Raw genomic sequence first — 25,095 nt, 5'->3', positions numbered from 1 at the left:
CTAGGGGGGAAAGTATTAGCTTTTAATAAAAAGTGATGTAGTAATAATTTTAATTCTACTGAATTCAAAAATTCAATGTATATGTAACATTATCTAAATAGAAAGTTTTAAATTTTACATTGAAGAACAACATAAGTCACAAGTGTACAGTTTTTAAGTGTTTCAGATACACATATAGAACATCATAGGTCCCTGAAAGCCTCAGATGCATCCTGAGGTGGGCACTACCCCACCCCAAAGGCAACTACTGTCTTGACATAATAGATGATAAACTGCATTATTAAAAAATACTACAGTGAGTTTTAGTAAAGAACACATTTGCAACTCAAGTGACAACAAACTATTGAATAAAAGCTCTCAGTTTGGGGTGGTGATAGTGATTGGACAGTGTGCCATTTACTTCTGCTGTACATGCTATTTGAAAGAAATGAACAAGAGATTACTGACTAAGTAAGAATGAGTGGATTTATGCTAATAAAACACCTAGATTATACCCAGGGTGACATCCATGAAGCATGTCATTATCTTTTGCTTAATATTGCATACTGAAACCAAAGCTCCAACTATCATGTACATTTAGAAATGTGGTTAGATGACTGTACTGAATTTTCATTATTTGAGAGGCGATGTGATTTATGTCGCAAGATAATAATAAGTGATTAAAAAACAGAAACCTCTAGCTTGGACTTCTCATAAAAATGAAATTTATGTGCAAATGATATGTAAACATTATTAGAAAAGTTGGTACAATTTCACAAGCATTCATGAGGATAAAATACAACTTTATGTTGCTTTAGAAATAGGATTATTGCCAAGAAGATTTACAGGTAAAGACTAAATATACTTATATTAGTCAGTTTTATTTTAAATGAATTTATATATTCTTAAACTTAATTATTTTACAATTTGAAAATGATCTGTCCCTTCCAAAACCATGTTGAAATTGGATTGCCATTGTAGTGGTGTCAGGAGGTGGGGCCTTTAAAAGGGGATTATGTTTGTTCAGAGGAGTTAATGTCTTTCTCCAGGAAGTAGGTTCCTGTAGAACCGGATTAGTACCTGAAGAGTGGGTTTGTTATAAGCAAGGTGGCCACCCTCATGTTTTGCTTCTTCCACATGTGTCTGCTTGCCCTTCTGCCATGAGTTCGGTCAGCACAAGGTACTCACCAGAAGCCAACAAGATACTGACATGATGCTCTTGGACTTCCAGCCTCCAGAACTGTGAGCCAGAATTAATTTCTATTCTTTATAAATCACCCAGTCTCAACATTCTGTTATAGCAACCAAAAATGGTCTAATGGACTGAAATTGTTTTTTAAGTCAAACTTAATACCTGGCTTCCAATATCCAAATGCTACATAGAAGGAGTTCAGGAGTTCCGTATGATATTTTTAGAAGAGTCCTTGGTGACAATCACTGATTATTTGCTTTCTTAAGATTTAAAAATTGTGTTTTGAAGGAAAAAAGTAATTAAGAGATACTTGGCCTTCCAATAGTGGTCACTTTGCCATGTTTTTTTTTTTTAAATCACACTCTATTCTTCTCTCTGTAACCATCAGGAGTTACTGTTCAACTGAAAGTGACAGAGGAAATCAGTTTTCAACAGGGAATAGAGCAGGTAAAAAAGCAGAAGTGGGCAGAATTTATAATTAGTATTAAAATATTCATAAGGAGTGATCTTAGATGCATATATATGTCATGTAAGTATCAATTAGAATTAGACTGAATCACAGCTGCTAGAATACCACACATGAACTAACTGTAAGACAACAATTTTTGTACAAGCAGCCCTTAGGTCTAAGTTTGAAATTAATCAAGACAATTCTGAATTTTTATCTGTAGACTTTTTAATTTTGTCCTTTTGGTTTTGTCTTTATATGAATTTCTTAGAATTTTTTTTGAAACTTTAGTTGCTTTCATTTAACCAAAGAGATGACAGAGGTTGAAGACAGGGTTTCTATAATTCTGTTGGTATGGCTGTGGGGTACAGCATACAGGCCAACACCAAAAGTATGATCAGCAAAGACTAAAAGGGATGTTGTAGAAGTTGAATCTAAAAGAGAGAAAGTATTAGAGCACTGGATTGGGTTTCTTGTACTGAGATAGCCTATTACCCCTTTTCATAGGCACCTATAGGCAGCAGAAGTAGGGGAAAGAGTTGGCCACCATCCATAGAAAAAATGCTTTCTCTGTTCTAGGAAGAATCCGCTGTGTCTAGTGATTGATACCAGAACTTACAATTTAGATGCTGCTAAGTGCAAATACACAGAGGCCTATCTTCATCTTGCTAGTTATTTATTCTTCAATGTAAACGAAGGATCTGGAAAGGATTCTTTTCTTAATACCTCAGATGTTAGCTCCCTGAAATAAAAGGAGGGAGACCATTGAAAGGGAAAATTAAAGTATTGGATAGGAGTGCTGAAGATGAGTTTTCACTTAATCTTCTACTTAGAAGAGGAGTTAGGTCCCCCTGGAGTATGGAGATATCAAAGAAGAAGCCCCTGCTAAGCAAGAACTCTAAAAGGAGGGCATGGCTGGAAGAGCTCTGTGTTGCCTTTCTTAGAAGCTGTGCACCTGTCACTCCAGGTTCCAATGGAAAATTCTCAGGGCAAATGTGGCTTCAAAACCACTGGAGTTCAAATCTTAAGTTTTCATGAACTAGTTTTTGTGTCCTTACTCTATACTGGGCACTGTACAGGTGTTGGAGGTAGTAAAGTCAACACAACAGATGTGCTATCTGTCTTAGAGGAGACTATGTACCAGAAATAAAGATAGGTGATACATTTATTGTTATTTCATAGTACTCTATAAATGTACATGTTGTTGTGAAAAAGGTAAATGATGTAAAAGAGAAATATAACAGGGTGACCCTACCTAGTCCTAGAATTATGGAAGACTTTCTAGAGTAAATAGCAGCTAATCTGAGACATGAAGAATGAAGAGGAGTTATCCAGGTATAAATCTCTCAGGTAGAATCCAAGAACAACTCACAGGCATGGGACAAGGGTGTGGGCAGAGGGCCTGAGGAGCTGCCTGCAGATAAGGGACAACATGCAGGACCCTGTAAGTCTAACAGATCTTCCAGTTACATTTGGTCTTGCCAAAAGACATAGGTAACCATGCATTTTGATGCTATTGTTATAGAATATCAGAAATAGTTAACAAATAAGAAAATCTGTTCTAAATTTGATTCACTGATCTAGTTACTTGTAAAGTAAGCTCATGATAAACAACATATAACTCTTAAAAGGACAGAAGAACTGAAAACTAACTTCAGAATAAAGCTATACAGAGCTCATGGGACCACCCTCGTATGTGGCGTCCATCCTTGACCAAAATACCATTATCTTGCACATGACTGCTTATACTTTGCCCTGTTTTATGCTTTTACCTGACCTCTGTTTTAAAGTGGGAATATGAAACTTTTCCCTTCTTATACCAAGTATACGGAAGAGCCTAAGGCTACTGATTTCATAGTTGGATTTAACTGATTGGATCTCTCCCTGCAGTTCTTGCCAACTCTGTGACCACATCACCATTATGAGCCTTGGGTTGTTCACTTGTAATATTTATTACTTATCTTATAGGGGCCACTGTAAGAAGTGAGCGAGATAATGAATGTCACATGCTCAGCATAGTGTCTGGCACACGCTACGGAACCAATGGTTGCTTCTATCATAGCCAGCATGTTCTGTTGAAAACGCATCCACAATCTCATAAGTGTTCTCAGCACTGACTTTGAGCTTAACGTTTTTTATATCAAATGGTTGAAATCATTGCTTTTTTGGATGGCCCTGTAAGATTGCTCTTTACAGTGACTGTGTTTTCTTGGGAAGAGAAACTCAGGCATGGGGGCCAGTTAGCATTCTGTTTAGCACAACTGTTGCAAATAGCAGCCTACTGTTTTTGCAACTTTGTAATGGAAATGCTCAGTGTGCCCTGCTTTCCTGATGCAGCTTTCATTCAAGCCAATCCTACATTTGAAGTGACTTTTCTATTTTCTTTGTGTTTTTATCAGAGCAATTTGAGTGAAGTAGACAAGTTGTTTTTATAATCTTACTGCCACGTGAAAGGAATTTTTCTCCTCTTTAGGGATAGCTATTTAATCTAAAACTATTGTCTCTGTGCTCCTAAACCTCTAACCTCATTACTGCATTTAAATGTCTTCCACTGCCTTTGGAAATCCTAATTAATAATTAGCCTTTTCCTCTTTACTTTCTTTTCTTAAGAACAAACTATTTTAACAGTAAATTATTTGAAATAAGGCAATATTGTATGACTAAGAGCTGCATTATACATATATTCACACTATGATGAGCAAACATTAAAATGGATGTGCCGATTTAAGCTTTTATATGCACACATTCTGTTCACATCCCCTAAGAAAGTATTCCATCAAGGTATATCACATGTCATTTCATATTGTGAAAACATTTGTATCAGCATCTAGTCAGGGTAACAGATACCATTTTCAGCCTTTCAAATAGAGGGAATTACAAATATGTTGTAGGCCTGGGGGAGAGAAAAGGGAAGGCGCTATTACTCAGCTATTAGTAAATCGTGAAAAATCACTACTGCCCCAGGGCTGGGAGAGGCAAGTGGAAAATGGTATTACCTGGAACCTGCAAGCATGCACTCTCATGATGGTAGTAGTAGTGTTACTGTGGCTTCTGAAGCCACCTCACCACTGATCTGCAGGCACACAGGACCTCGCAGGTCTGCTGGTACCACTGGACTTGCTGCCCAAGCAGTTAGTGCCTACACCTGCCACCACTAGTGTGCTGCTATTGCAGATGCCAGCAGTTGCCTGGTGCTGCCACTGTTGTCACCAGAACCAGGAGTACTCAGATGCTAAGGCGGCTGGAGCCAAAAACAGAAGCAAGAACTTCATGGCTTTTATCCTCTTAATTTCTGCTTTTCCACCAGTGCTTTTCAAAGGCAGACAACCCAACTAAACACCAGCTGGCAAGGGATTCTGAGATATGCACTTTACAGACTTCCTTCCAACCAGTAGTTTATAGATTTCCAGCCCCATAGGAGAGTAGGAAGAGTGAGCACAGAAGAGATTACCAACGGACAAATAGCCAGCACTGCATGTGGATTTCAGAATTAAAAGGAGGAAGTATATGTAATAAAGTAACTTATTTTCTGGTATATGCACTTTCTCTCTCATATATATGTATGTATATATGTGTGTGTGTGCATTATATATCTATAAATATATACATCTATAGAAATATGATAGGTGAAAATATTTGAGTTCAATCCAGACCTCATGTATTAGTTTCCTCTTGCTACCATAACAAATTGCCACAAACTTATTGACTTCAAACAAGATATGTTTATGATTTTCCAGTTCTGCAGGCCAGAAAGTCCTTTTGAGGTATCACTAGGGTATGATGAAGGTATAGGTACAGCTGCCTTCCTTTCTGGAGACTTTCCTTTCCTTTTCCAGCTCATGGCTACCTGTCTCCATTTTCAAAACCTGCTGCCATCTCTATAATTCTCTACACCTGGAAAAACTATATGCCTTAAAGATCTCATGTGATTAGATCAGGTCTGTTTGGACAATCCAGTATATTCAATTTGAAGAGACTTAATTTTACTCGTATCTACAAGGTCCCCTTTAACATGGAAAATAGCATTTATGGCTTTTGAGAATTAGATCATGAACATCTATGAAAGACATTATTGTTTCCCTATCTAGAATTTTAAATTTATAAATGGTAGTAGTTATTCACTGCTTGCTATCTCCCATAGACATCTCAAACACATGATCTCCTACTAAAATAATCTTCCGCCAAATGTGCTTCTTACTTGGCTGGGGACATTGTTTTCATCCAGTAACTAATGTTTAAGAACAATGTGCAATCCCTCAACAGATTAGGAAATGTGCTAATATTCTTTTTTGGTTTTAGGGTTTGAACTCATAGCTTTGAGCTTGTCAGGCAGGCACCCTACTGCTTGAGCTGCATCTCCAGCTCACTTGCTAATTTTCATTGCTAAAATATTTCTCTAATCGATCCTTGCCCTGCCTCTCCTTCTACTCCTGTCTCCTGCCAAGGAATGCAAGTATCTTCTTAGAAAGGAAGTACTTTTTGATTTATGGTGTCTGGAATTGTGCTAGCTGGAGGAGCTACTGATGAATACAATGCACCCATTTGGTCTGCTCCAGCCTAGCATGGACAATGCACAATAAGCAAATACGCATGTGGGATAAATTAACATTTCTTATTTTTCCTATAAGTATATATTTAATTTAATTTTTTAATTAGCATACATTAACAATAAGGGGGGATTCATTGTGAAAATTTCACACATGCATACAATGTACTTTGAACAAGTTCATCCTCTATTATATTCCCATTCCCCTCTTTCCATCACCCACTCACTCCCTTTTCAAACATTCTTTGGTGAGCTTCATTATGCTTCTTCATATATATACATGTAGCATACTTTGAACATCTTCACCCTTCAGTATCTTTTCCTTTTCCCCTCCCCTCTCCTACTGATCCCTCCTTAGACAGTCCTCCGTACACATTCATAACCCCTCACTATCACCATCATCATCACCATCATCATTATTTTAGGTCGAGGCTCCACAAATGAGTGAGAACAGGGGATAATTGGCTTTTTGAGTGGCTTATCTCACTCAACATGATGAGCTCCAGTTACATTTGTTTTATTACAAATGACACAAATCTGATATATATTCCTTGTTCACTGTTCAAAAACTGTGAATATTCTAGAGAGAGGGCAAACTGGCTGATATAAATGTAATGAAAGTGAGTTCTTTATGTGTTTGCCACTTTTCCTTGAATCTGGAATACACAGATGGAAAATTAGACTGCTCAGTTACATGACAAATATGACAGCTTAGTTACTTTAAATAAAATCAAACTGAAACGGCCTTTAGCTCATTTTCCTCAGTTGTAGATTTTTGGCCCCTGTATTAGACTTAATGAATCACCATGCCTCGGGTGGAGCTTGAGATACACACTTTAAACAGGCAGCCTGTGAGTTTGTTGTGCACATTAATGTTATGAAATGATTGAACCAATGTCAGCTCACCAGTGCGCCCCACTTTATAACACTGAGGCCAGAAACTGAGGAATGTTTTATACTTACTCACTCACTGTCATCTCCTTTGTTCATTAGTAACTCCTGAGGATATCCTCTGTGAAGTTTGGTGACTCAATAACTCCCCAATGAATGATTACTAACCATAGTATCAGGAAGAAAGCATTTGTTTTATTCTGACATATTGTGCCAAAATGAGCCTTTCACATGTGACTTAGTAGACACTCAGTAAAACTCTGTCAGTTTGATCACTCATTTGATCTTAGTGGATTAGAATGCACAAAATGTACATTTTGTAAATACTAAGTTCAAGTAAAAGTGAAATTTGTATATGTACAATAAAATTAAAAAACAAAAAATGGAGAAATGTTCATACTTATGGAAGTTAATGTGTTAGTCTAAGCAATCAGTGCTCTGACTTTTTCTTTAGTAATAAAGAAAAGGTAGAATCTTATTATCAGCAATTATACAAAATAAAAAGACACTGTCTGGGGACATTAAGACTCTAAAAATGTATAGCAACTCAAAAAATGAAGAAAATACTTTTGAACAATTTTATCTCATCTTAAACCACAAATAATGTTATAATATGAAAATCCCAAATGATCTCTCTTCATAAGGAAGAAAAATGTATATTCTACTTTCCTTACCATTATGTACTTTTTCTTATCTTTTCACATACTAATTCTGTCCATAGAAATGAATATTAAAAATCAATTTATGTATTTCAGTATCAAAGCACAAGGGTATTCTTACCTCATTCCTTTATGTCCATATAATTAAGCATCCAATTTTTTGTTAGAAACATAATGGAAACAAAAACCCATAAAACTGACATAAGTCAATTTTCATCTTCTTACAACTTGAGCTCTTTGAAATAATAATAAAAATTCCTTCATAAGTATATTAAGCCATTTAATTACAATGGTGTGGTGATTTTCTAATACTCACATTATTGAAGAATATAAGCAGGGTACTCATAGTGCATACTAATAAAATCTAATTACGTGATTAGGGTCCAGTTGTCTGAATTAGTATTTATCCAAGGGTAGCTCAGATTCTTCCAAAGGATATTAAGAGCAGCAGCAAAAGCCTGCTTCAGGACTTTGGCAGCACTTTATCTGCTAGAAGATACTCTAGAATATTTTTGAACTACAGGATCACTGATGTGGGAGCCTGATGTATCAGCAGCTTGACTAAATGGCCTGATCTTCCTCAACTTTCCTGGGCTGCTGGTCAGACTTCAAACTATCTTATGTCTTTGTCATAAGGCTCCTTGTCAAAACTGCATTATGGAGACTGCAAATTTGCCAATCATCTTCCAAACTCTTTTGTATAGTTGCTGGTTATTTTTCATTTATGATTTAACTCATGTAATATTTGGGTACTTTGTCAACTTCCAGATAACAAAAATGAAGCTCAGATGGTAAATGATTACTTTAGGGTCACAATTAGCCAACAGAAAGATTGGGATACAAACACAAATTTTCTAACGTGAAACCTAGAATTCTTTCTACTAATGAGTGAGATTGCTTTAAGGAATATCATTTTACTTACAAATCATACACTTTACCTTATTTAAATGGAAAAGAATTGATTGGAAGGATTCAGGGAGAGAAAATGCCACCAGGCCTCCACTAGGTCAGGGAAATGGAATGAAGAGCTTAGGTGACTCTGATTCTTTGCTATTCTTAGATATCTCATCTCTGCTTCATAATTTTCTGTCTTACAAATGGGCTTTCCCTGCTCTTGGTAAATAATTACTATTTTGGCGTGTGTGAGTGTGTGTGTGTGTGTGTGTGTGTGTGTGTGTGTGTGTGTGTCTGTGTGTCTGTGTGTCTGTGTGTGTGTGCATGCAAGAGTAGAGAAGGAGGGGAAAGAGAGGTTGGGTGGAAGAAAGAATAACATGATGGTCACACAACCTGTGGCCCGCCCAGGGAGCTTTGGAAAGAGGTGAAGAAAGGCTTATGAGCAGCTTCTGTCAAAGGGGGTCAGAATGGAGGTGGGGAGGATATAGTTGGTAGAGAAAAGGTCTTCAATATTTATACAAAGTCTTGCTTGTACTGCACTGTTAAACTTTAGTAGCTAAATCCCTTGTTCTTCCACTTGCATATATACACATATACACCAATATTGTTACCTCTATCTACAATTGTATTTCAAATATAAATATGTAATTCTATTTACACAAGCATTTTAGTCCTGTTAATCACCTGAAAAGCATTTCAATCAAAGACATATTTTCGTATCTTTTCTGTAATACAAAGGAGGAAAACATTGTCTCACTGTTTTTTGTAAATTCATTACTTGTTTTTCTATAAATATACTTTGGTTGACATTAGCAAAATTAACTGGGCAGTGCTAAAGCTAAGAAAAGGTGCTTCTGTTAGTAAATCTTGCTTATCTGTAACCTGTGGGTTTACAAGTCCTCTGCTATTATATGAGTAAATATCTTTAGCATTATGCATAAGTGAGTGACAGTATAAAAATCATCCCTCAAAGCAGGATTTAGGTAAAGAGAACTTCTGGGGCAAACATCATACTCATTTCAAATGAATATTAACATTATAGGCATTTTTTCAGTTGCAGAAACATTTGCTATTTGCATGGAAAGGCCCAAAGAGCAACATTAAACTGATAATTGCCTCCTTTTTATGTGGTAAAGGGAATACAGGAACTAAAGAAATAATCTCATAAAAAGATAATGTTGAGTACATTGGGTGATACATATGGATGATGTCCTGGTTAACAAAAAGTATCCAAAATGAGACCATTACTGAGTAACCCATCCCTAAAATTTCAACCTAATATGCATGTGTCTAACATGCCAAACTTTAGAAGCATCAGTTTTGCTTGTGTGTACTCTGTAAGACTGAGGAGTAAGTAGGAAAGTGTGGATTTAAAAAAAAATTCTGTATCAAGAATAAGACAGTAGGAGTGCAGTTCTGGTTTCATCAGAAAGACAACAAAAGATGTGGGTTCCATCTAACTCTTGCCTTTCTATCGATGACTACTGTGATTTTGGGAGTCTTTGCTTCCTTCATTATTCCTCATGGAGGTAGTAGGCTGGAATAGGCAATATCTAAAGCTGCTTTCATTCTAATATTTGTGTGTCATCTTTATATGTACTATATTAGAGAGATGGTAGTCATGTTTGTTAACAAAAGTAAATTTAAAAAAGAGACATTGGCCATTGTTGATGGAAGGTGATGGATAATGGGTTTCTTACAGTACTCACTTTTCTTTGTGAATGAAATTTTTCAGAGACACATAGCTATAGCAAATGATTAAAATAATAAGGAAGTGCTTCTAGGAGTAGATGGAACTTGGTTACCTTCTCTATCCAAAAAGTGGCATATTAGTTTATTTTAAGCAGTTGTATCTTATAAAAGGTGAAATTAATATAAGAGGTAGTAGGGAGCAGAACTAGAGAATTTGGAAAACTTTCCAAGTTTTCTTGAGTCATTTCAGTGGAATTGCTTTATCATTTTGTTATAGATGCCACATATAAGATCTACTTATAGTCAAATTTAATGAATATGCATTACATAGATAAATGGTTCATGAAGTCACCATCATTTTAGATTATGCATTATTGCTCTCTAAAGTCATTAGTTTGGAAAATTGAGATTTGATTGTAATTTGAAATTTGTTAGCATGCCCTGACTTGGCAAAGGAAGTGATCTGGATAAAGGCCAGATTTCAGAGTAGAATTTACAAATGTAATGAGTATGGTTGATTCATGAGGTATATGAAGCACAAGACATACATAAAAGCTGCAGTCAACCTTAACAGTTTGACCATGGAAATACAAAGAGAATAAATCCAAGACATACTCTAACTTATTTTTCTGCAGAGATGTTTCTTTTTTTTTCTAAAGATTAGTGCCATTATTTTTGTAAACAAATGTTTATTGTGAAACTATTCCTTTTCAGAGTTGTGTGTGTAGAAGTACAAGACTTGTACATTGTTATTTGAAATTGGATAAAGCTGATGGTCTTCTCTTTAGCGAAAATTTCATGTTCTTTTATTTATTTATTTTAGTCAGCACTGGGGTTTGAACTCAGGGCCTCAGGCTTACTAGGCAGGCAGGCAGGCACTTTTACAGCTTGAGCTATTCTGCCAGCCCAGACGTTTAAGATCTTTTTTTTTTTTGATACCTGAAATATTTTTAAATAAATTGTCCATAGGACAACTGGCTCAGCTCTCCCTTATCTTCAGGTTTACCTTTTTGCAAAGATATTGGTTTGTTAAGACTTGCTGCAAACTTTAAGATGTTAATAGGAACTTTTACATTCCTAAATCTACTCTGCAAATCCACTGCCAACAGTCAGCTTTTAGAAACACAGTCTATGCAATGCTCTGCTTTCTTATTCCTCTTTCACTCTTCAACCTGCTGAATCCTGCTTCTTCCTCTACTGTATTGCATGGGCCAGCTCTTTCCAAGTCACCACTAACCTTTTTATCCTTCGGCCTACTTTTTTAGTCTCTTTCTTTCTTTCTTTAGAGGCAGCAATTGACACCACTCAGCACCCTCTTTAGGAAATCTTCCATTTCCTTTAACTTCCCTGGTACCACATTCATCTGTTTTTATGCTGGTTTTGAGCACTTTAAATTGAATTATGTCTCCTTAGATTTCTTTCTAGGTTCCTTTTCTTCTATTGTTGACATTTCTCATGGCTTTGTTTTATTTTAATTAATTAATAAATAATTAATTGCAGTGCTGGGTATCAAAATCCAGGGCCTCTTGCATGCTAGGCAAGCCCTTTACTACTGAACTTCCCCCCCATGTTCAATTTTCAGGAGTTTGAATTAGATTTTCTTGTCTGCTTACTCTGTTTATTTATACTGGGTTAGAACCACTCCTAAATCCTCAGTCACCATTGATAAGTTGATTTTAAAGTCTTCACCTCTGTGTCAAATCCATCTCCTGAGATTCAGGGTAATACACTGAACATTCTATTGGATGGTTTCATGTTAGTTATTTTGAGATGCCTCAAATTCATTAGGTTCAAAATTGAAAATCTCATTAATTCCCTGTACAACCTAAACTGCTGCTTGTCTAGTATTCCTTATCTTAGGGAATATACCTCCACCTGCCAGTTGTCTCATTTTTGACTCCTTCCTCTTCTTTATACTCTCTTCTTTCAATCAAACACCAAGACATCTGATGTAACTCTTGATTCTCTCTACCTTTTTCTTTTCATATTTTGGGGGGAGGAATGCTACTGGGTTCAAACTCAGGGACTCAGACTCACACTTGCTAGGCAGGCATTCTACCACTTGAGCCATTCTGCCAGCCCTGTTTTGTGTTGGATATTTTCAAGATAGGGATTCAGAAGCTGTTTCCCTGGGCTGGCCTTGATCCAGGGTCCTCCTGTTCTCTGCCTCCTAAGTATCTAGGATTGCAGGTATGAGCCACCGTGCCCAGCCCACCTTTTTCTATTATTGTTGTGTTTATAAGACTTCATAGGATTCTGTCTCTGCATAGACTTTCATCATCTCTTTCTCTGATTATTGCAATGGTCTGTAACTGGTGTATGTTTCCAGTATAATTGCCTAGTTCTTGCCCAATTTCTTCTCCCTAATTCAAAATCGTCATTTTGTAATATACATGGTATCTCTCTGATTTAAATGGAAATTTGTCCCATTTCTCTTGAGATAAAGTCATGATATTTATGTACCTTTAAATGTTTATATAATCTGACCTTGTGCTTAACCATCCTAATCATTCATCATTCCCCTTTAACTTAAAATCTTGTCTTATTGAAATTCTTTCAGTTTCTTAAAACAATAACACATGCATGTATATATCTATATGAATCTTTCTTCCCTTAAAGGCATTTCCTGATCCTTGAAACTAGGTAAAGGCATTAGGAAACCACTGTAACTTGTGTATCCACTGTGACAACAATTACTATGCTTATTTAATTTCCTTCCTTGTATCTGAGATGGAAGAAAAAAAGACTATATACTTTCTAAGATAAAAATTATACTTATTTTGCTGATTATTGTACCCAGCCACGCCTAACAATGTTCCTGACATAGTTTTTCAGTCTATACTTTCTGAATGCAAAGAATAAAATGCAACATCTGTCACATTCTCCTAATATCAAACTGAGAGAAGCAATGGGAAATACTTTGTAAAATAGTGGTGAAGCCTACTTTTTCATTGAAAATGGGACAGATAATATATCACTGAATCTGGCAAAGGCCATATGGAGCCTTTTATATGGTCTTTTATTCCATGGTCCTTCACACATGGGTGTGAATATATTGGTGGTTAATAAATAATTATTGGATTAAGATTTTGAGTAACTGTTATTTGACTAAGGGAAGGAATTAGGCTTGATAAACATGACTGATTTTATCTCGCTTCCACTGAATACAGATATAAGATTATGGGGAGACATAGTAGAATAATCTTTGGGACAAATCTTCCTTTAGCTTAATTTATTTGATTTTATCAAGTTGCCTTAATTCACTTTTCTTTCTTAGAAGTTGCTTACTAATGTCAGAAAATACATATTATTATCTTGCCATTTCAGCAAAGAGTTAGATTTAATGTATATTGCCTGTATTTCATCCAAAGGTATCAATAATGGAAATATCATGCTTTTAATTGTTAAAGACATATTACAGATATTTGTGAGTATATACTGATATATCAATAATGGAAATACCAAATAAAAATAAATTACAATTTTTATATGTTTCTTACCTCAAAAATGGTACCACTTTATGGCATTAACTAGAAACCTAATACATTGGCCATCCTTTGAAATGCTTAACTTTTGTGTATTTACCTCTTGATTGTCTCTCAAATTGGTACCCTTATGTCACTTTCCACAGTCATTCATTTAGCTCAGATTGTTTTATCTCTTGCTAGAAGAGCAGGAACAACTTTTTGGGGAACACATCTTCATAAACATGTTTCATGCCAGTCTGTTCTCCACTGAGTAACAAAATAAATGTGATTATGCTGTGTATCTCCAGTAACTTCCCATCAACTTTAAAGAAAAAAATGCCCATTTTTCATTGTCCTTTTGACTCCATAGAACTATCAAATTTACTTTTTAGGCATTATATCCTAATGCATATAATGCACTTGGTTTCTGCACTGTAGTTTCCTATTTTTATACTAAAGTGGAGGCAACCAGGATGGATGTTTTTTTGAGAATACATTGGTGTTGCACAAGAATTATTGGATAGGATGGGGTAGGATGGGGTCTAGTCATTATTTCAGACTTTGGACTTCTAAGTTTTAATTGAAATATCCTCTCATTTCCTAGTTGTCTATACCTCCATAGAATTTCCTTTCAGACATGGTTTTGGCCAGTATTTCAAATTTCAGACTTCCAACCATTTGTAGAGTGGTTATTTTACATCAACCAATATTGCAAGTAGAGGCAGGGAGTAGGATGGAAGAATATTGGTGATAAGGAATGATGCATTACATCTAGAGCATGTGGAGACAGAGATGCCTGTGAGCATCCCGTGGAACTTCTTGAGGTCCTACATAAGGAATAAAGCACAAGCGAAGTCTGGTATAGTAATGTGCAAACACTTAAAGTTAAATCCAGACTCCTAACTCTGATCATAGCATCCTATACATTGTATCCCTGGGTACCCTCTCCAACCATATTCTGTACTTCATTCCAGTACTCCAGGCACTCAGATCTTTTTATCCTTCAAACACACCAAGCTTGATCTTACCCTAGAATCTTTGATATGCTATTCTCTCTTCTAGAATGTTTTGACCTTTACCATCTAATCTTTACATAGATAATGCCTCTTCAAATTCAAATTTCAGTTTGGAGACTTTTGAGAAGACTTCCTTGATCAGTGAATGAAAGCTAGACCCATTATTCACGGTCACTGTTAACATGATGTTCTCCTTTATATCACATAAAACTGTCCTAAGTAATCTTCTCTGTTTATTTTCCTTTTTTAAAAGACATGCTCACTGTAAACATGGGACAAGTCTATTTTTACTATTGTGTTCATGGACTACGTAGTAATGAAAATAAAATAATTGTGCAATAGATATTTGTTAAATGAATAGATGATGTGTAACCATGCATTTGAAATCATTAGCTCCTAGGTGGAGTCATGGCTTGAACTAGATTGAGCTAGAGAAACACATAACTACAGTGAGAAAGGCCAGAGAAGAATGTCCGGATAGCACTATTATTCTTTTCATTATCTTCTTTTGAGATAGAAGGTGATCCTTTTGACTGAAAATTATAGGTGAACTAATTCTCTAAATATTCACATTCATGTAAAAATGGTTTTTTCTTTTGCTCAAACTTAATAGCTACTTATGACTAAACCAAATATATTAGATCTAAATTAAAATATAATCCTTGTGTAAGTTTGTGTCTACAATAGGAATATACTAGCAATGGCATTTTTAATGAATCTTGAGTCTCATAATTTTTAGAAATTAATGATAAAACAAATGACCAAATAACAAGAATTGAACCTGGTTTTTAAAAAAATGCAACATCAGAAAGAATGGTAATAAGGACTCCATTTTTGTATAGCCAGTGAATATTAGGCCAGCAAATATAAAATTTGTTTTGCATATTAAGAAAATGCCCATAACAGAAGTAGTTTGAAAATAATGAGAAAAACTAAATTGACTGGAGTAATTTGCTTAAAGTAGTTGTAGATTTATATACTTAATATGGTGAAGTAAAACAGGACTGTATTGCTATCAACACTTGCTTTTGCTTTTAGGAAAAAACACCTTATGTCTTTAGGTCTCAGATTCTTTATCTGTAGAACAAGGGGAGCAAAATAAACAGTTGAAAAATACTTTGTGGGTTCTGTCTCTAGTGTCTTAAAATTCATGCACTGTATATTTTTTACATAAATTCTATTGGCAGGTAATAAATAATTGACCACAAGAGGGAGAACCTTAATTCTACATCAAATCATTAATACCTGTGAAATAATCTGAAAGTTTTTTGCTATATAACTTTGATGATAGACTTTCTTATTTCTACTTCCTTTAGTAAGGTGGGGGCTTTCTACTGCTAGAGATAGGGTTAACTTAATGGAAACGTGGTTTTGTGTTGCTAAAGTTATTGGGCATCAAAATCTGTTTGGATTAAACATAATACTTCATGGAAAAATCCAGATGTTTATCCCAATAAAATGAAGATAGCAGCATTTTAGAAGTCACCTTGGGAGAATTTTCTATTTTAAATACTATTTCAGTTATTTTTCAACAAATTTATAACCTTCCTGTATGTCAGTCTTTAGTCAACTATGAGACAAGTATACATCATCAACAGTGTAGTCCATTATAAAGTACTCATGTAAAAACAAACGGATTAGAATGATGCTGGACTTAGTTTGTATGTTCTGTGTTCAAGAATGGATGAGTAGATGTATGTTCAAGGTAATGTGAATGCTGAATGATACATGTTCACAATGTTAAATATTTACTTTTCTGCTTGGAATAAATTCTGTGCTCTGGTTTTATTTTAAGGTAAATGTAACTTTCACTGGGTCAATAATTACCTTATAACTTAATGATCATATTTTTGAACTTCATAAAGCTAAATTCTATTTTTAAAATATGAATGTAAGGTTTTCAATTTTATCAGATATATTCAAACATACACAGCTCAATGAGTCCTGTTTAAAGGTTATATCAGTAAACTATAGAACTATTGAAATGATGATTCTACCTCCCAAAACAATTTGTGCTTTGCCTTAGAGGCAGAATCATACTGTTTTTAACATGTTCAATGACAGTAGCTCTTCCTTTGAAAGTAAGTATGTATTTCAAAGCACACATTTCTACAAATGAAGATCAAATATAAAAGCTACTAATCAAGTTAGAGTATAGATTGTCTGGTGATCAAAAAATAGATTTAAGTAGGGTATAATCTTGGTGGTACACGCCTGTAATCCAAGCTATTCAAGAATCAGAAATAGGAGCATCATAGTACTAGTCTGGCCAAGGCAAAAGTGTAAGACCCCATCTGAAAAGCAAACTAAAAGCAAAAGGATGAGGGGCAGGCTCAAGTGACATAGCATTTGCTCAACAAGTGTCAGGCCTTAAATTCAATCCTCAGTACTACAATAAATAAATAAATAAATAAATAAATAAATAAATAAATAAATAATAAAAGAGATGTAAGTAAAACATTTTAAATTATTTTTTGGTTATAAATTTGCTTCATTCAGCACCACAGGAGAATGGCATTATTACTGGACTAAATGTAAATCCTCTTAAAGTTACTACTACAAAGGATAAGTTTCATTTGAATAGTGTACACACTAGAAAGAATAAATAAATAACCTTGTTTATAGTAACTTTTTGTATATTTCCCAGTGTAAACTTCATGAATTGTTCACATTAAAAATTATAGTATGCTAAGTGAGTCAGCAATATTATCAGATACATTAAATAACTTTCTCCAAAATTGATTCTAATTGTTAATGATTTCCTTTATCTTAATGAATTTAATTTTTTATCAGTATTTCTCATGCCAGAAAGTGTTATAGGCCAATAAAAGACCTGTTCTAGGCAAGGTAGGGTGGATACTCATCTTACTGATGCTGTGTACCCAGTGACTAGTACAGTGATTGATCCACTAGTAAATGCTTACTTGTAGATGTCTAATAAATATTAATGTACATAAATGAATAAATGATGAAAATAGTACACATACATATACAGCATTGTTCCAGACCACTGTATAATCATCTGCCCAAAACTTAGAGGCTTAATTCAACAATAGTCACAAACAACAGTAGTTCACAGATGCATAATTGGATCAGAATTCATTGGGAAGTGCTCATTTCTCCATTACCCACAACGTTAGCTGGGCTTACTTGAAGTCGATGATCACCTGGAAAGCTAAAGTCTGGAATCACCTGATGTCTTACTCACTCAGATGTCTAAGGAGTGATCCTGGCTGTTGGCAGGATCTTGCTGGAGATATCTGGAAAGTACTTAGACTGCTCATAGTATGGTGTTTGTTCAAGTGAACAAAACAAAGAGCACAGAATTTTGACCCACTAAGGGAGGTCACATGCCATTACTCTTGTTCTTGATTGGTCAAGGCAGTCCCAAAGGTCTGTCTGATTTCAAGGGGAGGGATTTAGAATCATTAAAGGAGATGGGAATGTGAAGATCACTTTGTAAGAAGAGCATGTAGGATTGGATATTTTGGAGTGACTATTTTTGGAAAATATAATGCACCATATATATAATTCCATATACAAATATGTTTTGTCAACAAACTGCACTTGCATTCACTAGCTACTTTAGAAAATACCATTTCCAAATAAAATTTATGGTGCTAAAGAGATTCTATGTGATCTAATAACACGTACCTTCATTTCCTAAAAAATTGCTCCATAGGAAATAAATTGAGAAAATAATTTATTATCTTGTGTAGAATCATTTAGAAATAAGCTTTTAAAGTGAGCAGGAACAATGTCTTCTGTGTGCCCTGTAATATCCCTAGTGCCTGGCAAATGCCTGTCATATAGAGGAGTGCCCAATAAATAATGTTGCTTAAAGGAATATAATGTCATCTGATAATGTATTTTCTAGTTGTTTTGAAAAGCTATTGTGTTCCTTAGCTTTACAGTGGTCTCAGTATTTTTGATTATGTGACCATTGTATGTGAGCTTTGGAACTATTTTCAAGTGTTAGTTTTTGTTTTCTGTATGATTGAATCGTATACCTATCATTCCCTCACTTACACTTTCATAGCTCTTTCTATCTACTCCTACTATAACCATCACATTATAAGATATTATCTCATATCAAAATAACTTTTACATATACTTGCTTCTAACTTTACGTTGTGAGCAACCCAAGGGTTAGACTGTCCTTGTAAAAGTTCTATCCCAGAACACTGTAGTTCTGTATGGTATAGGCTACTTGTTAACTGTTGAGAGAATAGGTGACAATCTGAATTGTGTTTGTCTTTTTCTATCTATACTTTTCATTAAAATGTAAGTCATTCCATAAAATGATAGAAATTATTATGGAATTAATGAACTCATCTGCTTTAATGTATTCAAGTTAATATCAGAATGAGAAGATACATTTTTATGTTTAGCTCAACATAGTCTGTAAAGAAACATATTACTTGTGTCTTTCCTGCATTGGCCTGTTTTTTTTATGAAGAGAAGAATAACTTTAGAAATATTTTCCTTTTATTTAAGTAGCACAAATTCCTTAAGAGATCTGCCCAAGTTGTCTCTCTCAGTCTTAGAAACCAGAGGGAGCTGGCCATACCACTTCAGAATCCAAGGTGATGTGTATGGGTCTATTGTACATTTCTAGGAATTCTACTGGATCCATGAATTCTTCAGCTTTGCACAAGTACTTTATGATTTGTTCTGGCAGGAGTAGGTCAGGTGCAATGTGGTGCAAGTTGTCAGCTGGCCCTTTAGTGCCCACCTTAACAGTCTTAAGAAGGTATATTCCCAGTTTATGAGTCAGGGTGAGAAAATCAGTAATGACCTCTTCTAGGGACAGGGACTGTGTTACATCATCAAGATACATAACTGGCACTTTTATTACTGAAACATTCCAGTGCATGAAGAGCCTTGTAGGGATGTTATGAGAAATGGATATAATTTTCATATTTTGGATAAAAAAGTCTGTTTCATTTCTTTCCTGGGCAACATAATCTAAAAGAATTCGAAAAAATGTACCATTGGAGGTCTCAAAGATGTGCAGCATAGAGCTTGGGTATAAGAGCAGTAGCCCTGTAACTGGTTCTCCTAGGTGATGTTTCAAAACTGACTGAAACATTTGTTCATAGTATTCAGTGATTTCTTTTTTCTCTGTGTTTGCTTGTATGTTGGCCACTAGAAACATTCTATGAAGGAGGAGTTTCTTCAGCTGTAGTCTGTGTTTCTCTTCCTGAAGGTTCAAGTAATTGCTACGGGGAACTTGTGGAATGAGAAGAGAGTCCAGTGGAAAAGGTCTTTTGCTGGTTTTCCGACCATGGGCCATGAAGGAGGTGACGAGTCTGATTTATTCTTCTAGATGATTCCAAGTTTTAGATTATCGCAACAATTATATTATCAGACTATCTCTTTGGTGATGAACTCTTATTTTTATTTCTTCTGACAAAAAAAAGTAAATAAATAAGAATTTGACAAGTGTTACTGAATAGCAAAATTTCTTCTTAATGGTGTCATTAAACAATGTATTTGAAATGAAAGAATGTTATAGTGAGACTGAAAGCACAGTCTATAAAGTTTATAATGAAGCTACCGTCATATCCTATGAAAAGAAAAAAAAAAAAAACCTCCCCAAGTTGTAATGTTATAGTGATTACAGATGGCTTTGTCAAGTACTTAAAATGATATTTTTGATCATTTATCAAATTTTTAACAAATATTTAACTGACACATACAACTAAAAATAAATGTAGATCTTAATTAGTTTATTCAGTCTTTACTTGGGACACTAAAAGTTCATAGTTTCGATTGGATAATAACAGTACAACTTTTTTCTTTATTGTTGTGATGAGTGGGTGTACATTGTGGCATTTACAAAGTTTCTTACAATGAATCACGTATATCATATTTGAATTCACTTCTTCACTGCTCTGCTTTATTTCCCCCCTCCCCATTCCTGAAGTAGTTTCAGCAGGTATCATTTTGCATTTACTTAACATGTGTACACATTTTATTGCAACATATTCACCCTCCTAGTAAATTTTTAAGTAACAAATTTTGATTCATTTTCTCCTGTCAACTAATCTTCTTCCTCTTTTTTGATTTTTTTTGAGGTTTAAATAAAATATATTCTGCTATTTTAACTTAATCTTCTCATAAACCTCCCCTCTGCTTCCACCCCAAGTCAGCCTAACCTTTCCTTCTGACTTCATGTACTCTGTGGTTTACCTGTCCTCAAGGAGCTGCTCCCTTGTTCTCCATCATGCTTCCAACTGCCAGTACTGTGTGAGCTCAGTCCTTCCCTCCTGGGTTCTCACTTAGGGGGCTAAGGAGATGGAATGCCGATGGCATTAAAGGGACGGAGACCACAAGCAACTCTAATTTCTTAATTTAGTGTGGTATCACAACAAACACCTCAACATCACCGTAGAGGAAGAGAAGTCTTCTATTCCTGAATGGACTTTTGTTAGGTGCATTTGTCCATCAGACAACTAATGGACCTGAGCATCTTCTTTTTTGTTTCAGAAAATTGAAGGCTGTGGTTGTAGAACTAGCTTCTCTGATGCACTTATGTACTAACTGAAGACTGGAAAATTTGTCTGAGTCTGTGTAATGGTGAATAAATTTACAGGAAAGTTCTATAAAGGGACTTGGGTTACTTAATATGGGGCTAGGTGTGGTTATACAGGCCTGTAACCCCAGCTTGGGAGTCAGAGATCAGGATGATCACAATTTGAGGCCAGTTCAGGAAAATGTTAGACAGCCCTATCTTAACCAGTAAGCCAGATGTGGTGTTGTGTGTCTGTAATCCAGCTACACAGGGGTTATTGATAGGAGGATCACAGCCCCAGACCAGCCCTGGACAAAAATCACATCAAAGCTAAATGAAGCAATGGCTCAAGTGATAGATCCTAGAAAGTGCAAGGCCCTGTGTTCAAACATCAGGACTCCAAAAGAACTAATGTGATTTCACTTAATTTTTAGAATAAGACTAATATCATCTTTTACTCTTATATTCATTTGAACTCAGAACAATAACTTTAAAGCAACAAGGTTAAAAGCACTTATTTAATTAAAAAGTTAATCTTAGAGTACTATTTTCTCTTGAGGTTTTCATTATTCAAACTAATGATCTCATTTTAATAATTTACAGAGATAAATTTTCCCAGAGAGTGAAGGCTGAGAGGTGACTTAATAATTCTTTAATTGGGTGATACATAACAATTCATGATTCCTCACTGTGATTCACTTTATCATTCCCTGAAGCTACACAAACTTTCCCAAGGTGGTAACCTTATCATTGCTTACTGTAGGGTTGGCTCTCAGCCTCATTCTTCTTATGGCTTTGCAGAATGTAACCATGCTGACCACAACCTCCATATTGGCCTTTCTTTTTGACCCTGTTTCCTGGGATACTGTACTTCCCTGAGTTTCTTTCCATATCTTTATTTATAGCCTGGCTTAAATCTTTTCCACACCCAGCTCTGGGCAATGTTGACCAGAGAAAATATGGGAACTTGTAACAAAAGTGGTTCATTTCCTGACACCGAGGCTAATTAATCTTAGTAGGAGAATTTATAGGGCACTGCTACTAAGGAGCACTCTTTGAATGTACAAATTCACTCTCACTTTTTGTGTATAGGTAAGATTCATGCTACTGAGCCCACTCTTCATCTTCAGCACGATTTCCTTCCAAATTCAGCCAAGGACTATCTTTTGGGGTAACATTAATGAAAGAATGTACTGTCCTGTTTCAAATTTCTGTTTTCAGATACACACACACACACACACACGTGTTTCTGATTATAATTATATTCCCCAAAAGAGCAAATGAGAGTAGATAATGTACAGTAGAATTTTGAACAATATTTTTAACTTATGTGTCAGACTACCACTATCTTCTTAGGTTCTCTAGCATTTGGGATAAATAATCAAAACTATTTCATAGGTCTTGGGTCTCTTCTGACTTTGCTTTCTCTCTGCAAGTCCTGTCTAACATGCACTGCACCTTCCAAATTAATTTTTAAAGATTTTTGTTTCCACTGTCATTGCTACCTGATTCCTTCCCCTTTTCAAGTCATGGTGTCCTTCTTGGATCAGTACTTCTCCTGCAATATCCTCCTGTTGATTTCATGTGCCTTTTTAATATTTTTTCCCATACAAAGGAACTCAACAGTGATCTTTCTCCCACATGTGCATTTTTGTTTCTTTTTTTCTTTCATACATCTTTTTTCCCAATATAAACCTAATAGAAAATGAAATTTAGTTGCAATAAATGTGTCAGCTATGTATAATAGCAACTAAGCCAGTCATTTTTTAAATAAAGTAGTTATTTCTTAGCAAAGCCAAATTAGTGCTAGTTTGAAAAGCTTATGAACTGTTATTTCTATAAGTTAAAACTAGCCCAAATGAAATAACATTGAGATTCCACTTCATCCCATATACAATGACTATCCTTGAGAAAACAACAAATGCTGGCAAGGATCGGGGAGGGAGTAGGAACCTTCATACACTGTTGGTGGAAATGTAAATTAGTAAAACCACTGTGGAAATCAGTATGGAGCATTTGCTTTACCCATGCTTTCTCTGATGCTCTGTTTTGCCACAGGCCCCACAACAACTGACAATGAACTGAAAGCCCCAAAACTGGGGGCCAAAATAAACCTCTCATTCTGAGTTAATTATATTAGGCATTGTATTAGAGTAATAGAAAACTGACAAACACGGGTCATAAATTTGCATTTTTGACAAGTATTCCTTCAGTCTCTATTGGTACACTAGAAAAGAGGCTAATGCCCAATGACTTAAGTTCTGGCTTCAGGTGGAGAGGTCTTTACAGGCTTTTTTTGTTTGTTTGTTTTTGGCAGTATCGAACTTTGAACTCACTTGCTAGGCAGGGGCTCGGTAGAGAACTTCTTTAAACAGTCAGTTCCTGATTTAGTTTAATTAGCCTGGAAAAGAACTTTAGGGCATATATTTGTTACGACCAGTCCAGTTGATTGTAAGTGTAGACAGGAGGTGAATTGCTTGCTTGTACTATAGGGTAAAGAGTGTGTGGTGGAGAGAGTGGGACAGATGGAAAAAGTAAGGAAGTTATGTGGAAGACTCCAAGTTGAATTTTACTCTGTGGATAACAGAACCACTAGTTTTTTTGTTTTTGTGGGGGTTTTTTGGTACTGGGTTTTGATCTCAGGATTTTGTGCTTGCAAAGCAGACCCTCTACTGCTTGAGTCATGAGTACCTGTAATCATAACTGAAGATGGGAAATTCTAAAAGTACCCAGAACTCTTCTAAGAATTTTATGGTTGGCAAGTGAATTGAACGGTAAATTGACTCAACTTTTCTGGAAAATAATTTGAAAATATGAATCATGAGCTGAAAACTTTTCTACCCTTTAAGTAATGCCTCTTCTAGGTACCTATTATAAATAAATACATTCATTGATAAATGTAGTAATATAAATATGGTTGTTCTAGGATATGTAAGAGAACTTTGAAAAAATTAATACATTTATCAATTACATAATAATATTATACTCCTGACATTTTTTTGAAGAATATTTTTAAAATGTGGAAAAATATACTCTAAAGCATATCCTGTGCAAAATTATGTATAGCATGTAATCCAAAATTTATTTAAAAAAATAAATAGGAACTAAAGCTGAAGTAAATCTGATGGAATTTGAAGGTAATATTTGTCTTGTATTTTTCAAGTTTTATAAGTGTGTATCTTCTATTCAGAAAGTCAAATTGGTCTTAAAAGAAATAAGGCTATTGCACTGGTTTGTTGAAAAGTGACACAGGTGTTGCTTCATTTGTGAGTCTGAGAGAGTTTAGTCTGAGAGCCTTCTAAAGAGTAGAAGTTACAAAATAATGGCTCATGGACCGAGATAAACTCAGAGAAATATTATCAGGGTAGTCTGAGTGTATAAGGAACAAGATGGAAAGACACAAAGATGGAAGACAGACGGTTATCAAGACACCACCTAGGAATTTCAGTCCCTAGAATCTTGCATAGCACAGAGAGAAAGGTGTATCTTTAAAGATTTTAGCTCAGTTGGAGAGTTTGAGACTGAACTAAGGCAGAAGTGAAAAGAGGTGAGAAAGATATGCAGACATCAAAGTAGACAAATTTGATCAACTTGATGTGGAATTTAGAGATGATGCAAGAATTTGCAGATGACTGTGGATTTGAATGTCTATCACTAAAGCGACTGAGATTTAAAAAAATACAGATAGAGAATATAGGTGAAAAACCAGATTTAGGAAGAAAAATAATTTGTATACATTATGTTGGAGTCGCCATGGAAACACCCAGGTATGAATGCATGTAAGACTCTGGAGA

The 25,095-nt window shown here is 35.3% G+C and overlaps 2 protein-coding genes across 2 annotated transcripts in view; one reads left to right on the top strand and one right to left on the bottom strand.

The window, feature by feature from the left end:
- The window catches only part of Znf804b (zinc finger protein 804B), a 533,610-nt gene that overhangs the window by 13,958 nt on the left and 494,557 nt on the right, over positions 1-25,095 (top strand). The window lies entirely within an intron of this gene.
- Positions 19,328-22,131, bottom strand: Tex47 (testis expressed 47). The gene is made up of 2 exons (XM_020153486.2): positions 22,028-22,131; positions 19,328-20,096 (listed from the first exon to the last, which is right to left on the bottom strand). Exons 1-2 carry the CDS (start codon positions 22,129-22,131, stop codon positions 19,328-19,330), a joined length of 873 nt encoding a protein of 290 aa, XP_020009075.1.

This window comes from Castor canadensis, chromosome 2 (genome assembly GCF_047511655.1).
Source record: "Castor canadensis chromosome 2, mCasCan1.hap1v2, whole genome shotgun sequence".
Taxonomy (NCBI): Eukaryota; Metazoa; Chordata; class Mammalia; order Rodentia; family Castoridae; genus Castor; species Castor canadensis.
This window is presented reverse-complemented; position numbering and strand designations above follow the sequence as displayed.

Coding starts and splice junctions, on each gene's coding strand:
- Tex47 (XM_020153486.2), bottom strand. CDS start 22,131: ATGGAGGTTGTGGTCAGCATGGTTACATTCTGCAAAGCCATAAGAAGA. Junction 20,097..22,027: donor AAGGTTACCACCTTGGGAAA/GTTTGTGTAGCT, acceptor AGAATAAATCAG/ACTCGTCACCTCCTTCATGG.